The following is a 17,790-nucleotide window of genomic DNA, read 5'->3' as shown; positions in this document are numbered from 1 at the left end:
ATAGTTTGGCTGGCCACAGCTCCTCTTCTGTGCCATTTCTCCACACGCCTCTGTTCCTCCATCTATCAAGTATTTATCCACCTCCACTTTAAACATTTCTAATAATCCAGCTTCCACCATCCAAATGGTCAGAGAATTCCAGAGATTCACCACCATCTGCCAAAAGAAATTTCTACGTACTTCAGTTTTAAATGACTGACCCCTTACCTTGTAGCTATGTCCCCATGTTCGAGACTCTCCCAATATGAAAACCTCCCAACAACTGCACTATCGAGCCCCCTTATTGTCTTATAGGTTTGAATAAGGTCACCTCTCATACTTAAATTCCAAGGAATACAGGTCCAGAATATCTAGTGTCTCTTGGTAGGAGACCATCTCATCCCAGAAACTAATCTGGTAAATCTCCTTTGGACTGCCTCCACTGTCTCTTAATCTTTTTTTAGGTAAGGGAACCAAAACTCTTCACTGTATTCCAGGTACGAACTCACCAAAACTCTGTACAATTGCAACAAAATCTCCCTATTTTTTAACTCCAACCCCTTTGCACTGAAGGCCATAATGCTATTTCTTAACTACTTGTTGGACCTACCTGCTAACTTATTATCTAACAGTTAGATCCTCCTGAACTTCACTCACTTGCAGTCATTCTCCATTTAGATAATAATCTGGCTTTTGATTTCACTTACTGAAGTGAGTGACCTCACACTTCCCACCTTAAAACTCGTTTAGCAGTCCTTTGCCCATTCAGTCAATCTATCTACATCCCATTACAGAATTACAGTATTCTTATCACAATATGCCCTTCCACCAATTTTTGGATCAGCGGCAAATTTGGAAACCTTGCATAGAAACAGAAACGTAGAAAACCTACAACACCATACAGGCCCTTAGGCCCACAAAGTTGTGCCGAACATGTCCCTACCTTAGAAATTACTAGGCTTACTCATAGCCCTCTATCTTTCTAAGCTCCATGTACCTATCCAAAAGTCTCTTAAAAGACCCTATCGTATCCGCCTCCACCACCGATGCCGGCAGCCCATTCCACGCATTCACCACTCTTTGAGTAAAAAACTTACCCCTGACATTTCCTCTGTACCTATTCCCCAGCACCTTAAACCTGTGTCCTCTTGTGGCAACCATTTCAGTCCTCAGAAAAAGCCTCTGTTTATCCATGCGATCAATGCCTCTTATCATCTTATACACCTCTATCAGGTCACCTCTCATCTTCCATCGCTCCAGGGAGAAAAGGCCGAGTTCACTCAACCTGTTTTCATAAGGCATGCTCCCCAATCCAGGCGACAACCTTGTAAATCTCTTCTGCACCCTCTCTATGGCTTCCACATCTTTCCTGTAGTGAGGTGACCAGAACTGAGCACAGTACTCCAAGTAGGGTCTGACCAGAGTCCTATATAGCTGCAACATTACCTCTTGGCTCCTAAATTCTATTCCACAATTGATGAAGGACAATACACTATATGCCTTCTTCTCCACAGAGTCAACCTGTGCAGCTGCTTTGAGCGTCCTATGGACTTGGACCCCAAGATCCCTGTTCCATACTGTTCCTTCCTCCAGTAAATAGTGAACAATTGAGGGCCAAGAACTGAAGCCCATCGAAATCCATTTGTTACCTTCTTCCAGTCTGAAAAGGACCCATTTATTCCAACTCTATGTTTTCTATGAGATAGCCAGATATCAATCCATTGTTTTGTGCTTCCTCTGACACTATGGGCTTTTATAAGATAAGATAAGATATCTTTATTAGTCACATGTATATTGAAACACAGAGTGAAATGCATCTTTTTGCATCGAGTATTTTGGGGGCAGCCCGCAAGTGTCGCCACGCTTCCGGTGCCAACATAGCATGCCCACAACTTTCTAACCCGTATGTCTTTGGAATGTGGGAGGAAACCGGAGCATGTGGAGGAAACCCACGCAGACACAGGGAGAACGTACAAACTCCTTACTGACAGTGGCGGGAATTGACCCTGGGTCACTGGTGCTGTAATAACATTACGCTAACTGCTGCACTTAGTTTATGCACTAGCCTATGTGGCACCTTATAATATTCCTTTTGGAAATCTAAATACACTAAATCTACAGATTCCCCTCTACCAACTCTCCCTGTTACATCCTCAAAGGATTCAAGTGAATTTGTGAAACGTTATTTACTATTCATAGAAACATGTTGACTAAGTTTAATCATATTCAGTTTTCCAAAATGATAAATGATTCCTCTTTAATCATTGACTCTTGCATCTTGCAAATAATAATTGTTAAACTAACTCGTCTTTACTTCCCTGCCTTCTGCTCTTCTTTTTTAAGTAAGGGAGTCACAATAGCTGTTTTCCAATCTACTGATACCCTCCTGGAATCCAGTGAGTTATGAAAAATTTCATCCAATGAGTTCACCATTTCTGCAGCTACTTCCTTTAAGACCTCAGTGTGCAGTCTAGCAGGTCCTGGCAATGTATTCGCCTTCAGCCCTTTGAATTTCTTTTGTACTTTATCCCTTGTAATTCGGATTTTTGTAAGTTTTACAAAGTCATTTGAAACGGGTCCATCTGATATCTTCAGAATATTAGCAGCATCCTTCACTGTGATGACTGATGCAAAAAATTTATTCAACATATCCACCATTTCTTTATGTTATTAATTCACCAGCTTTGTTCTCCAGAGGTCCCACATTCACCTTACCTCCCCTCTTCCTATTAATATATCCACAGAAACTTTTACTGTTTGTTTTTATACCACATGCAAGTTTTCTCTCAAAATTCATTTTCTCCCTTCTTATGAGCTTTTTAGCCTTTTGCTGCTGGATCCTAAAAGCGTCCCTGTCCGCTGTCCTACCACAAGCCCTTGCCACTTTGTATACCTTAGTTTTCAATTTAACATTATTCTTTACCTCCTTTGTTAACCACAGATTGTACCTCTTTCTCATGAAATCCCTCTTTGTGATTGGGATAAACTTTTGCTGAACATTACGGACCAGCTGTTTGAATATCTGCCACTGTTCATCTACTGAGCTGTCTGCCTTAGACAACTCCTCCCTCATACCATTATAATTGCCCTAATTTAAATTGAAGACACTGGTTATGGACCTTTGGTGTTCATTCTGAAACAGCATTTGGAATGCTATCATATTGTGGTCACTGCCCCTATAAAGGATCTTTAAGCACAAGATCCCATATTAATGTTTCCTCATTACATAAGACCAAATCTAAAATAGCCCATTCCCAGGTAGGCTCTGCAATGTACTGCTCTAAAAAGCAATCTCTGATGCATTCTGCAAATTCTTCTTCAACAAAAGCCTTGTCGGTTTTGTTTGCCCAATAGTGTGCAGATTAAAGCCCCCCCCCCCAATGATAATTGCAGTTCCCTTTAGACATGACCTTGATATTTCCCCATTTATGACTCAGGACTGCTCTAATACCTTCCTTGATTAACAACACCACTCCAGCTCGTTTTATTTTGGCATGATCATTTGGAACACTGTTTAACCTAGAATATTGAGCACCCAGTCCTGGTCAGCCTGCAACCCATAGCAATTAGTTCATACTCATAATGTTGTTATCTGTGCTGTCAACTCATCTATCTTGTTTCAAATGCTAAGTTCATTCAAATAAAGCACATTAAGCTTTGATTTTTTTTTACAGTTACTTCCAGGTCTGTTTTGCATATTTTCATTTACATCTCCCCTGCCTATCACACTATGACTGCCAGTTTCCCCCTCACTATCCCCTCCCTTTCATTAAACTGTCTGTTCTTGGAGCTCTCCCTCCTCCCAGTTTAAAGCCCTGTCTATTTCCCTCTTAGTGTGATTCACCAGAACACTGGTCCCAGCACGGTTTAGGCGGAAGCCATCCCAAGGGAATAGCTCTCTCCTTCCCCAGGTGCTAGTGTCCCATGAATCAGATTCCATTTTCCCCAAGCCAAGGTTTGAATAACTTCAGGAATTTAATGGTAAATTATATGTGAGCCAAACAATCTTAAAGTTGGTCTTTGATGGCAAATGCTGATTATTTACCCATTACAACTGTAACATTAGGTGGAGTATTTCTGGGAGAGTATTAATAAGGCATGGAAACGAGTGCATAATGTTTAGACAGTGATGGGTGGAGTGATCCTTATATTTAATGCATAATTCCCTGCAGCCATAGAAAGGCCAGTACATTCTGTGTTTCATAATTAGAACTAGAGTAGTGGTAATGATAAATTTGGATAGAACTAGTTAGGGCCCAATCAGTGTTCTCCGTGCTGTTCAGAAACCCCCATTCAAAGGGAAGTAAAAGCCGTAGGCAGCAAACAGAATAAATGCATTAGATGATGCCTCAGATGGGAAGATATAGTTATGAAAAACTGTTCAATATGTTGGGGTTATTTTCATTGGAGCAGAAAGCCTAGACAAGATTGAAGATGATTATAAAATTATAATAGACCATGAGGGAGTTTATAGTGAATCATTGATGGGAAGCCATTCATTAAAAATGATTACCCAAGTAAAAGAAGTTTGCACAGACCTTGTCCAAAGGATACTTGGCTACAGAGAATTGCTCTCACATTGAGATCAGAACTTTAGCAAATACAGCCATGGTGCAGGCAGTTAGTCTTGGAACATCGATCCCCTGACAGAATGAACCTCACACGTATACCAAGTATTAATTCATGACTCCAGTTAACGGTGCTGTGGTTTGGTTCCTTTGTAGAGATCTCCTCAGAGTCTACTCTTGAATTGCCTGTATTTTGATACAGTACTGTGGTGTTTGGTGGATGCTTAATGAGGAAGGTATGTTGCCCCAATTCTGATGAAGAATCATCAACCTGAAAGATTAAACTCTGTTACTCTCTCAACAGATGCCAGCTGACTTGATGAATGTTTGCAGCATTTTCTGTTTTTATTTCAGATTTCTGGCATCTGCAGCATTTTGGTCTCAGATACATCACCCAGTTTATTGCGATCAACTTGCTTACATAATCACAGCTGTAATTCCCAGCCAAATCCATGATGATTTACAGAAGGATCATAGAATAGTTGTGGCAGAGAAGGCCATTATATATCCGTCCAGATCTTGTCGGCTACTTTGGAATGAAGGGAATTTAGCTGTTAAAATGACTTGGAAGGCCAAATTAGTTTGTTCACTTTGCCGCTGAACTCCTTGGGTGCCCACTTTGGCTGGGATTCCCCAGCAATGACATCCTAGTAGGACAAAAAGATTAGGGGCAAAGGAGAAGGGAAGTTGCTTTGAACCTATTATTCCACTTCAAATTATTTCTCTTTATTTTGTTTTCAATTATTTGTGTTTCTGGTGTTTTATTAAATCAAAATCCTTTTTAAATGTTTGAATACTTCTATTTTTTTCTCTAATTGTCTATAAATTTAAAAGGCTTTTAACTGTCTCAGATTATCAGAGATATTTTATATGTATTCCAAATCTTTTCAAAGTGTTTGAGCCAGTGAACCCTTGCCCTAGCCCTGGGAGATGTCAGGGACATTACAGGGGAGCTCTACTGCTGGAAGTCCTGTTAGCCTTCAGGCCACATTGCTGCTCTCCAGGATGTGGAGGGTCATTGAGACTTAGCCTTCACATGCAGACAAGGTAGGAGGGAGGACGGTAGTGTTGGGCGGGCATAACAGACCAGCAAGATTTGGTCCAATCTTTAACTTCACCTCACTGGCCATTTCATGGAACCACAAACCCTCACCTATAAGACTCAATGATTGGTGATGCATTACAAGATCTAAAAAGTTTTTTTTTGAACTGTAATTAATATCCAATAAAGTGAATGAAGACAAGGGAAATGATAAAACGACATGAAAAATAACATTTGTTCAAAAAAATTAAACCACTTTCTTTAATTATTTCAGCCATTGGACTTTGAAACCAAGAGAACCCACAGTCTGCTGCTGGAAGCAGTGAATAAATATGTTGACCCCCAGTTTGAGAACCTCAGATCCTTCAAAGACTGGACCAGCGTCAGGGTGACAGTTAAAGATATCGATGAACCACCAGTGTTCACCTCACAAACAAACGTGATAGAAGTTCAAGAAGATACCCGGGTTGGAAGTGTCATTGGCTCTATTACTGCGCGGGATCCTGACTTAACCAACAGCCCCATCAGGTACCAGCTTTTTAATTCTTTTAACCATTGTACCACTCAGGGCCATCTGTACCTGTGTAAATCCTCAGTAACTGCCAAACTTAAAGGATGAGCAATCTGTCTTTCAAGTTATCAGGGTGCCAAAAGCATCTCCGAGCTAGTGAGTTACTTTTAAAAGGTAGTCTATTGTTGTAACACATTGTCTCCTGTGTTACAACAATGACACTACATTACGTGCACAAGGTCCCACAAGCAAGATTGTGATAATCACCTGGTGATCTGTTTAAGAGATGTTGATTGAGGAGTAAGCTTAGACCATGCTGCCGGGTATAATACCCCAGCTCTCTGTTACCTGCAAGAGCAAACAATTTAATTTCAATTTAATGTCCCATCTCAAAGACAATACCTTGAATTGTGCTGCAATCCTTCAGCACCACACTGTAGTATCATGCTAGAATTTTATAGGCAAATTTCAACACTAGAATTTAAGCCCACAATCTTCAAAATCAGACTTAGATTGTCATCAGCTCAGTGAATGGCAATTTCCCCTTCTGTCACACCATGAGACAGGAGATAAGGGGTTCAAATCTCATTCTTGAAATTGAGCACCAAATCCAGGATGGCACCTTATTCAGAGGTGGCCTCATAGCTCCAGATACCTAGATTCAATCCTGATTTTGGGTGCTGTCTGTGTGGAGTTTGAATGTACTCCACACGAGCATGTGATGCTCCCCTTTCAGAAGTACCTTTATTCAGGCAAGGCATTAAACTGCAGAAATCCTGTATTGTGATCTGGGGCTTTTGCTATATTAAAGATGAATACAAGTTATTTTGGGGGAACTAGGATATTTAACCACAGGAGACATCAAAACCACACACAATATTCTTCACATCCAACATCCATATCCGCTCATGATCCTGCAGGAATAATTCACTAATGACCAAGGTTGGAATTTTGGGTGCTTTTGCATCTCCATTGGAAGTTAAGTAATCATAAGCATAAGAGGAAAATATGTAAAATTCATCACAAGAAAAAACATTGCAACAATGTAATTTCCCAGTATAGAACCGATTGAAATAGTGCTCCAGTGGACTGTTCTACAGCTATTTATCTTCTCATAGCTGCCAGAAACAGATTTATATCAGCATTAATAACTGAGGTAATCTAACAGTCATGGTTAATTAGCAATTAATTATCATTACTGTTTAATAGTAGTTTAAGAAATAATCTTTTGTGCTGTCAAGAGTTGAATTACAAAAAGTGTCTCAGACTTAATCATTCCACCACCAAGTTATTTAATAGTGAAGGGACTGAGGCACACTTAGCAACGTAATCAGGTGGAAATTCCTGTCAAGCTTTTGTCCTTGACAGACAGGCTTACTGTGGATAAATTTAGCATGTTAGCACTATTGGGAGGTAATGCATCAATGAGCACATGGTGAGAGTTGTGGGCTAGTTCATTGCATTTATACGGCCTTGAGAATGGAGTTTGGTCAGTGAGTGTCAAATGCCATACGGCTTCTATGTCTTTGCTGCCTCTCACCTCCACCTGCTTCTCAGTGCAGTACTCCCTTGGCCATTAGCAAAGTACCACTGGTGGGTTGGAGCAACACACACAGACACGCGCGCGCGCACACACACACACACACACACACACACACACACACACACACACACACACACACACACACACACACAGATCTCTGGAGGAACTCAGCAGGCTAGGCAGCAGCTATGGAGGGAAATAAACAGTCAACATTTCGGGCCGAGACCCTTCATCAGGACTGGAAAGGAAGAGGGCAGAAGCCAGAATAAGAAGGTTGGGGGGGTGAGGTGTGGGTGGCGGAGAAGCATAGGTTGGCAGGTGATAGGTGAGTCCAGGTGAGAGGGGGAAGGTAGGTGGGTAGGGGAGGGGGAGATGTAAAAAGCTATGAGGTGATAGGTAGAAGAGGCAAAGGGCTGAAAAAGAAGGGATCCAGTAGGAGAGGGCAGCAGACCATGGAATAACGGGAAGGAGGTGGGGAATAGATGGACAGGTCATGAAGGTGAAAGAAGGGAAAGAGAAGGGGGGAGGGGGCCTCAGGAATGAAGAGCTGGTCCATGGACAACTATTGCAGGGCTGGTGAACACTACATCACATCATCTCCAGGACACACTGGAAGCCTCAGTGTGAAGGCTGACAACAACCAAGTGTGCTTATGTCATGGGTATGACATCATAATGATGTCACATGCAGACCAAACTCATTTACATATTTACCTACAGCTAAAGCTCAGTGCTTTCTCTCTTTGAACAAGGAAAAGAATTTTACATATCTTAAAATCCACAGAAGGAGCCATTCAACGCCACCTTCCAGAATAACAATCCCGTCAGTCCCATTCCCACTGTCCTTACTCCCCTGTATCCCTGCAACTTATTCTCTCTCACACATGCCCAACGACTCCCTTTTGAATCTTTTTGCCATGAATCTGTACCAAGGGTGAATTACACCGGCCAATTAACCTACCAGGATGCCTTTGGAATGCTGGAAGAAACTAGAGTACCCAGGGGAAACCCATATGGTCACAGGGAGAATGTGCAAACTCCACATAGATAGCAGATGAAGAGTTGATCATTCTGTACTTTTAGAGTCATAGAGACATACAACACAGAACCAGACCCTTTGGCTCACCATGTCTCTGCTGAATATCAAGTACCTATCTGTACTAATCCCATTTACTTGCATTTGGTGCTAGCACGTGCTCACCTGGATGTTTCTTCAATGTTGTGACAGTACCTCACAACAGCATGTCCCTGTTGACCCTCACCAATTTTAAGAGGTGCACCACAGAAAGCATCCTATCCGGATGCATCACCACTTGGTATGGCAGCTGCTCTGTCCTAGATGATAAGAAACTGCATGGATTCTTGGACACAGTTTAGCACATAATGGAAACCAACCTCCCCTCCATGGACTCTCTCTACACTTCTCGCTGCCTTGATAAAGCAGCCAACATAACCAAAGACCCCATCCCACCCTGGATATTCTCTCTTCTCCTCCTTTCCATCAGGCAGAAGATACAAAAGCCTGAAAGCACATACCATCAGGCTCAAGGACAACTTCTATCCCAGTTATATAAGTCTATTGAAAGAACCTGTTGTACGATAAGATGGACTCTTGACCTCTTTATCTACCTCGTCATGGCCCTTGCACCCTATTGTCTACCTGCACTGCACTTTCTCTGTAACTGTAACATGATATTCTGCATTCTGTTATTGCTTTTTCCTTGTACTACCTCAATGTAGTGATGTGATGAATTGATCTGTATGGATGGCATGCAAAACAATGTTTTTCACTGTACCTCAGTACATGTGATAATAATGAACCAATTTACCTCCACCATCTTCTCAGGCACTGCATTTCAGACTTTAACCACTCTCTGGGTGAAAAAAGAATTTTATATCCCCTCTGGACCTCTTACTCCTCATTTTAAATTCATCCCCTCTAGTCTGAAACATCTTTGCCGTGGGGAACATCTTTGATGGGGGACACCAGAGGACAGTTAACTTCAGCAATCTGGGAAAGGCCCTGGATGTGAAATATTAACAGTTTCTCTTCCCACAGATGTTGCCTGACCTGCTAAGTGTTTCCAGCATTTTCTCTTTCCGTTTCAGATTTCCAGCATCTGTGGCTTTTTTTTTGATTTTCATTCAGTTCTGTAGACTTGCACTGTCTCACAACTTGGGGATGTTGAACACGTCTCTCAGTCCTGATAGCCTCCCTTTCTCATGTTGCCTGAACTGCTTCTCTTTGCCTCTTCCCAGTGGGTTGTTAGGATGTGAATCAGAACTTTGCCTTTGCTTCATCTGATGTCTCCTCATTCTCTCCACTCAATTGTAAACCATAAACTAAGTATCTCTTCCTCTGACATGTGCAGCACTCTGACACCTTCACAAGATCACAAGACAAAGGAGCAGAAGTAGGCCATTCAGCCCATCGAGTCTGCTCCATGAGCTAAACTAAAAACTATTCCTATCTAGCCCCAAATTCCAGCCTTATCCCCATATCCCTTGATACCATGAACCTATCTATCTCCTCCTTAAACACCCCCAATGATCGGGCCTCCACAGCTGTATGTGGCAAAGAATTCCATAAATTCACTACCCTCTGCCTAAAGAAATTTCTCCTCATTTCTGTTTTAAACCGGTACCATCTAATTCTAAGATTGTGTCCTCTAGTCCTGGACTCACCCACCAAGGGAAATAGCTTAACCACATCTACTCTGTTCAGTCCTTTCAACATTCTAAATATTTCTGTGAGGTCCCCTCTCATTCTTCTGTACTCCAGTGAGTACAGTTCAAGTGCCGACAATCGCTCATCATAAGTAAGCACTTTCATTCCGGGAATCATCCTTGTAAATCTCTTCTGAACCCTCTCCAACATCAGCACATCCTTCCTAAGATATGGGGCCCAAAATTGCACACAGTATTCCAAATGAGGCCTCACCAGTGCCCCATAGAGCCTCATCAACACCTCCCTACTCTTATAGACTATACCTCTCGAAATGAATGCCAACATAGCATTCGCTTTCTTTACCGCCAATCTGACCTGGTGGTTAACCTTTAGGGTATCCTGCACAAGTATCCCCAAGTCCTTTTGTACTTCTGTACTTTGAATTGTCTCCCCATCTAGATAATAATCTGCCCATTTATTTCTGTTTCCAAAGTGTACAACGGCACATTTCTCAACATTGAATCTCATCTGCCATTTCTTTGTCCATTCTCCTAAACTATCTAAGTCTCTCTGCAACCTTCCTGTTTCTTCAATACTCTCTACTCCCCCACCTATCTTGGTGTCATCCGCAAACTTAGACACAAAATCATTTAGTCCATCATCCAAATCATTAATGTACAAAGTGAAAAGAAGCGGCCCCAACACCGGCCCCTGTGGAACACCACTAGTAACCGGTAGCCAACTAGAACAGGATCCCTTTATTCCCACTCTTTGCTTTCTGCCAACCAGCCAATGCTCCACCCATTCTGTTATCCTACCTGTAATTCCATGACCTCTCATCTTATTAATCAGCCTCTTGTGCGGCACCTTGTTGAAGGCCTTTTGAAAGACCAAATACACAACATCCACAGCCTCTCCCTTATCCACCCTACCTGAGATTTCCTCAAAAAAATCCAATATTTTGGTCAGGCAGGGTCTTCCCTTCATGAAACCATGCTGGCTTGGGCCTATCTTGCCTTGCACCTCTAGGTATTCCATAACCTCATCCTTGAGGATCGATTCCAATAACTTTCCCACCACCGATGTCAGACTAATAGGTCTGTAATTTCCTTTATGCTGCCTCCCACCTTTCTTATACAGCTGAACTACATTTGCTATCCTCCAGTCCTCCGGAGCCGTGCCAGAGTCTATTGATTCCCGGAAAATTATCACCAATGCCTCCGCAATCTCTAAAGTCACCTCCTTCACAACCCAGGGGTGCATCTCATCTGCTCCGGAAGACTTATCTATTTTTAGTCCATTTAGCTTCCCTAGCACCTTCTCTCTATTGATCTTGACTGAACTCAGTTCTATCCTCTGAGACCCCTGACTATCAGGTATATTGCTGATGTCCTCCACAGTGAAGACCGATGCAAAATACTCATTTAGTTCCTCTGCCATCTCTCTGTTATCCATTATAATCTCTCCCACACCGTTTTCAATTGGTCCTATACCAACCTGTGTCTTTCTTTTACTCTTCATATATTTTAAAAAAAACTCTTAGTATCATTTTGAATGTTATCTGCCAACCTCCTTTATTAATTCATCTTTTCTTTCCTAATGACCTTCTTAGTTTCTTTCTGTAAGTTTTTAAAAGTTTCCCAGTCTTCTGTTTTCCCACTAATTTTTGCTTCCTTGTATGCCTTCCCTTTTGCTTTTATTTTAGCCTTCACCTCTCTTATTATCCACAATTGTGCCATTTTTCCATTCGTATTCTTCTCTTTTCTTGGAATATATCTATCCTGCATTTTCCTTATTTCTTGTAAAAATTTCATCCATTTCTCCTCTGCCATCCCTCCAACTAGCTTACTTTTCCAATCAATTTGGGCCAGTTCCTCTCTCATGCCACTGTAATTTCCTTTGTTCCACTGAAATATTGACACATCTGGTATCAGCTTCTCTTTTTCAAATTTGAAACTGAACTCAACCATATTGTGATCGCTGGTTCCTAATGGTTCCTTTACCTTTAATTCCCTAATCACCTCAGATTCATTACACAGCACCCAATCCAAAACAGTGGATCCCCTGGTGGGCTCATCAATAAGTTGCTCCAAAAAGCCATCCAGTAGATACTCCACAAACTCATTCTCCTGAGATCCACTGCCTTCCTGGCTTTCCCAATCCACCTTCATGTTAAAATCCCCCATAATTATCTTGACATTAAAAGGACAGCAGGTATTGGCTACTACAGCATCTGCAGCAAGAACTTTCACCACTCTGCCCCATATGATGCCAATTTGTTTTGGGAATCGACTTCTTGCTGCTTGCTTCCAGCTATAAGCGGCAGCCATGTTTGTGCCTGGGGATGGACAACATTTCATAGCAGTTTTGATGCTGCTTCAATTGAATTTGCAATTTTGCAAGCCAGGCCAAATGCAAGGTTGGTTTTGCTTAACAATTTGGACTGGATCTGCTCAGCTTTTGAGCCACACACAAAGATACTCCCCAGTACGTGGTTTAAGATTATTCCACAGTTGCAATAAATCCTTTCATACAGTAATATATTCATTGACTTTTGCTTCTGTTCTTTGAATTTTTGTGCCAGACTTGTAACTATCTGCTTCTTTAAATGAATGTGCATTGAAATAATCCTCAGGTTTCTGTACTACCTCAGAGAATGAGACATCTTTGACTTTCTACAGGGATACAAGATTGGGAAGTGTTCCATAACCAATGACTGTGATTAGAATAGCCTCCAAACACTTCAGTAGCAATATCCTATGCTTGCATATTTACAATTTTTTGATATTATTTGTAATGAAAAATTTCCATTCTTTCCACATTTGTTGCAAGACTCACACACTTGTCTATAAACTTTGATGTTGTCTATCAGCAAGAGGCCACCGCTTTGTTCCATTTCCTACCAAACCACTCATCTTGCTGAATGCAAGGCTTCTCTGCACAATGCCCAGTTCTCTTCTGCTTTCTCCACTTATCAGAATCTTGCTGCATTTCAGCTGAACTCTGTGATGTCCCAAGCTGTTCTCTTCTCTGACTGCAAACATTTGAGAGTCATAGCATTTTCAATCTTTGAGTGATGAGGTCCTGGCAGTTTTGTTTCATATCCTAACAAGTATTTTTTTCTCTCTGACCACCAGATGCATGGGTTATTTTATTCTTTGTCTGGATTTTCCTGACTGACAGTTTACATAGAACATAGAACAGTACAGCACAGGAACAGGTCCTTCAGCCCACCATGTTGGGGCCGATTAATTAAGCTAATGACACCCAGTTAAACTAAATCTCTTCTCCCTGCATGTGATCCATATCCTTCCATTCTCCACATATGAGCAGGCATGGTAGTGTGGCAGTTAACATAACGCTATTACAGCGCCAGTGACCCAGGTTCAATTCCGGCTGGTGTCTGTAAGGAGTTTGTACATTCTCCCCCTGTCTGTGTGGGTTTCCTCTGGGTGCTCAGGTTTCCTCCCACATTCCAAAGTTGTACGGGCTAAGAAGTTGTGGGCGTGCTATGTTGGCGCCGGAAGCGTGGCGACACTTGTGGGCTGCCCCCAGAACACTCTATGCAAAAGATGAATTTCACTGTGTGTTTCGATGTACATGTGACTAATAAAGATATCTATCTATGTGTTTGTCTACGAGCCTCTTAAACACCTCTATCGTATCTGCCTCCACCACCACCCCTGGCAGCGCATTCCAGGCATCCACCACTCTCTGTGTGAAAAACTTGCCCCACAGATTTCCTTTTAACTATCCCCCCTCTCACCTGAAATGCATGCCCTCTAGTATTAGATAGTTCGATTCGGGGAGAAAGATACCAACTGTCAGGTCTCCTTGATAGAAGATGTATTGGTAGATGTTCCATGTATTAACTTAACTCTAGGAGATGGGTAGATCTTCAGAATACTGACTAACTCCTAACAAGCAACCAGAAGTGTTTACATCACACATGAAACTGCATTATTATGTTGCACATGCACATTTATATTTTTACATATAAGTATATGACACACACTATTGTACCCAAATGGCTTGCTTTTCACACGTGACCATCAATGATGAACCCTGAAGAGGTGGAAGATTGTTTAATGAGTGACATCATTACCATATCTGAACTTCTCTTAACAAACCTGTTGCCCATAAGAATCAAAGTTTGACCAATGGACAGGAAGGTAAACACTACTGGATGTCTCACTCATCCCTGCTCTGGGATAAAAGCATGCGGAGGTTCATTGTAGTAGGCTCAACTATCTGTATCTGATGCAGAAATCACAGAATCATCTCGATGTATTCTTAAACTTTGGAGGTGTAGGCTATATGGTCCCCTGTGTCTGTTCCACCATTCAATAAGACCTTTTACTTCAATGTCACAAACAATAGAAACTCTTCACCAAACACTTCATTATGGACAAGCAGATGTAATTTGTTGAATACATTTGTCACTGTTCCACATATTTATCAAGAGGGATTCAGATGTTAACTGCAGGAAATAAGTCGAGTCTCATCTTTGGGCACATGTTGGAAACTCAGGCAAAAATCACATTTGAAAATGTACTGATCTTTTTGTTTAGAAAACTTATGTGCGGTCAAAAACTTAAAGTCTTGCAAACACAATGTAGTTGGACACAATCATTAATTTGCTTCAATGAAATGTTCTTTGATGTATTTAGGTGTATCAATGCACCAAATTCATCAGTCCATGTTGCTCAGTCTGGGGAATGGACATTTCTATGTATAGATCAGACTTTTTAAGCCAACGTTAAATAATGAGGAAACCCAATTTACATTTACAACGTTTGTTTGTGTTTTCACAATCCTGTATGCTACCTCACCAGATTACCACACTGGAGACTTGATTAAACATCACTTTCATCAGTTGCTTGCTACATGTCACGTACTTAGCTCTTCCAAGAATAAGTTCCCATTTCTTTGTGAGCTTCAAGTTGATACCATTTCCTAGTTTTGACGTTGTATTCCAATCTCCTGGCTACTACTTGCTTTCAATATCCATTTTCTCTTACAGTTTAAAATGGCCTGTGTGACATATTGCAGATGATACAAAGATTGGTGGTGTTGTGGATAGTGTAGAGGATTGCCAAAGGATACAGCGGGATATAGATTGGTTGCAGATATGGGCGGAGAAATGACAGATGCAGTTTAATCTGGCCAAATTTAAGACCCTTAACAGTGTTGATGTACAGTGGGTCCAAGTCCATAGCTCCCTGAAAGTGACTGCAGTTTGATTGGGTGGTAAAGAAGGCATTTGTCATGCTTGTCTTTATTAGTCAAGGCACTGAGTTCAAGAGTCAGGAAGTTATGTTGCAGCTTTATAAAACTCTAGTTAGGCTGCATCTGGAGTATTGCATTCAATTCTGGTCACCCCATTATAGGAAGGATGTAGAGGCTTTGGAGAGGGTGCAGAAGAGGTTTACCAGGATACTGCCTGGATTAAAGGACAAATGCTATAAGGAGAGGTTGGACAAACTTGGGTTGTTTTCTCTGGAGCGGCAGAGGCTGAAGGGAGACCTGACAGAAGATTATAAGATTATGAGAGGCATAGATAGACAGCTGGTTACTTTGTCCCAGAGTTGAAATATCTAATATTAGAGGGCACGTTTTAAGGTGAGAGGAGCTAAGTTCAAAGGAGATGTGCGGGGCAAGTTTTTTACACAGAGAATTGAGGGTGCCTGGAATACGCTGCCAGGGGTGGTAGTGGAGGCAAATGTGATAGAGGTGTTTAAGAGGCCCTTAGATAGTGTAGAAAATGGAGGGATAGGCAGAAGGGATTAGTTTATTAAGGCTTTTAGTTACCAGTTTAATTAATTCAGCACAACATCGTGGGCCGAAAGACCTGTTCCTGTTCATGTTCTGTGCTCTGTGTTCTATGTTTTATCACCAAGCAAATGAATAAATTAGGCAATGATTTCAAATGTTTGTTTCAACATGTTAAGTGTACAGCTCTGACGGAGGCTGCAGTTCCTCCAGATTAAAGATGAATTAATCTGTTCCCTTAGAATTGTGCAGTGCAGAAGGAGACCAGACTACCCATCACGTCTAGACTTCTCTCTGAAAGGGCTATCCCACCCCAACCTATCTCTTACCCAGTGAACATTTCACTTCTGATATTATCCAATTCCCTTTTGAAAGTTCTCCTTGACTATGTTTCCAGCACCTTCCAGTCATTGCAGACAATAATAAAGCAGCAAATAAAAAAAAAGATTCCTCACCCTCCGACCAGCATGTTCCCATCTCACCCCAGTGTCTGTGGTAATTATTTTACAGTGGCTTCTGCCACTGAAACATTTCCTCCCCATATGTTCAATTGAAACCCTCTGGATAACTAAACTGCAAGATCGCTGGCCTCTCATAACTTGTGCTCACACTATGTGGCATTTTATGACTTGCTCTTGATTATCTTTTACTCTTTGACATCCCACAACCACTTACACTTATTGCCTAAACAAGTTATTGATTCCAGGAAACCACACAAAATAAAGTGACCACTAGGGATGTGGATTGGTCACAGTACAGCTCAGAGTCTTCAATGAAATGAGTGAAGAGGCAGGCAAGGCTATGGGTGTCACTCCATCAGCTTTATAAATGCAGTGGCGCACATATGAATGTGCAATCCAGTGCTAATGTTTTTTTAGTTACAAAGAGTAACCCAAAAACAGGGAATTATTTGTCAGGAAGTCAGAGATTAGTGAGGGAAAAGTGATTATCTGTGCTTTATCTGCAATGAGTTAAGAATTATTGTCCTACAGAAACAGTTAATTTCTTGTAAATTCCTTTCCAAATTCCTTTCAGGGTAAACATGCATTCTGTCTAAACCAAAGGAGAAAACTGATTATGGGACCCCAAAAGAACAAGATTGGGGAATTAATAACAGGAAACAAGTAAATGGCAAATAAGTTAAATTAATACTTTGTGTCAGTCTTCACACTGCAAGTGTCCCAAAGATATCTGACCGGCTAGTTTTAAACAACACGGAAGAATTTGTAACAATCACTAGCAACAGGCATAAGGTATTAGAAAAATTAAATGGGACAGATGCCAGACAAGTCATTAGATCCTAATGTTTGACATTCAAGGTTTTAAAGGAAGAAGCTATAGACACAGTAGAACCCTTCCAGGAAGACACCAGTGGACTGGAAAACCACAAGATCACAAGACAAAGGAGCAGAAGTAGGCCATTCGGCCCATTGAGTCTGCTCCATGAGCTAAACTAAAACTATTCCTATCTAGCCCCAATTTCCGGCCTTGTCCCCATATCCCTTCATACTTTGACTAATTAGATACCAATCAATCTCCTCCTGAAACACCCCCAGTGATTGGGCCTCCACGGCTGTATGTGGCAAAGAATTCCATAAATTCACTACCATCTGGCTACAGAAATTTCTCCTCATTTCTGTTTTAAACCGGTACCCTCTAATTCTAAGATTGTGCCCTCTAGTCCTGGACTCACCCACTAAGGGAAATA

General features: G+C 41.5%; 1 protein-coding gene across 3 annotated transcripts in view; it reads left to right on the top strand.

Moving 5' to 3' along the window:
- LOC127578699 (cadherin-22) overlaps positions 1–17,790 on the top strand; it is a 783,176-nt gene that overhangs the window by 505,867 nt on the left and 259,519 nt on the right. For all 3 annotated transcript variants that reach the window (XR_007957561.1, XM_052031006.1, XM_052031005.1), the window contains exon 7: positions 5,864–6,117. Coding sequence is in view for 2 of the 3 variants with exons in the window: in XM_052031006.1 (XP_051886966.1) it covers positions 5,864–6,117 (254 nt within the window). In the remaining variant the exon portion in view is untranslated. The remainder of the gene's footprint in view (positions 1–5,863; positions 6,118–17,790) is intronic.

The sequence above is a fragment of the Pristis pectinata genome, chromosome 16 (genome assembly GCF_009764475.1).
Source record: "Pristis pectinata isolate sPriPec2 chromosome 16, sPriPec2.1.pri, whole genome shotgun sequence".
Lineage (NCBI taxonomy): Eukaryota > Metazoa > Chordata > Chondrichthyes > Rhinopristiformes > Pristidae > Pristis > Pristis pectinata.
The sequence above is the reverse complement of the archived record's forward strand: the minus strand, read 5'-3'. Positions and strand labels throughout refer to the sequence as shown.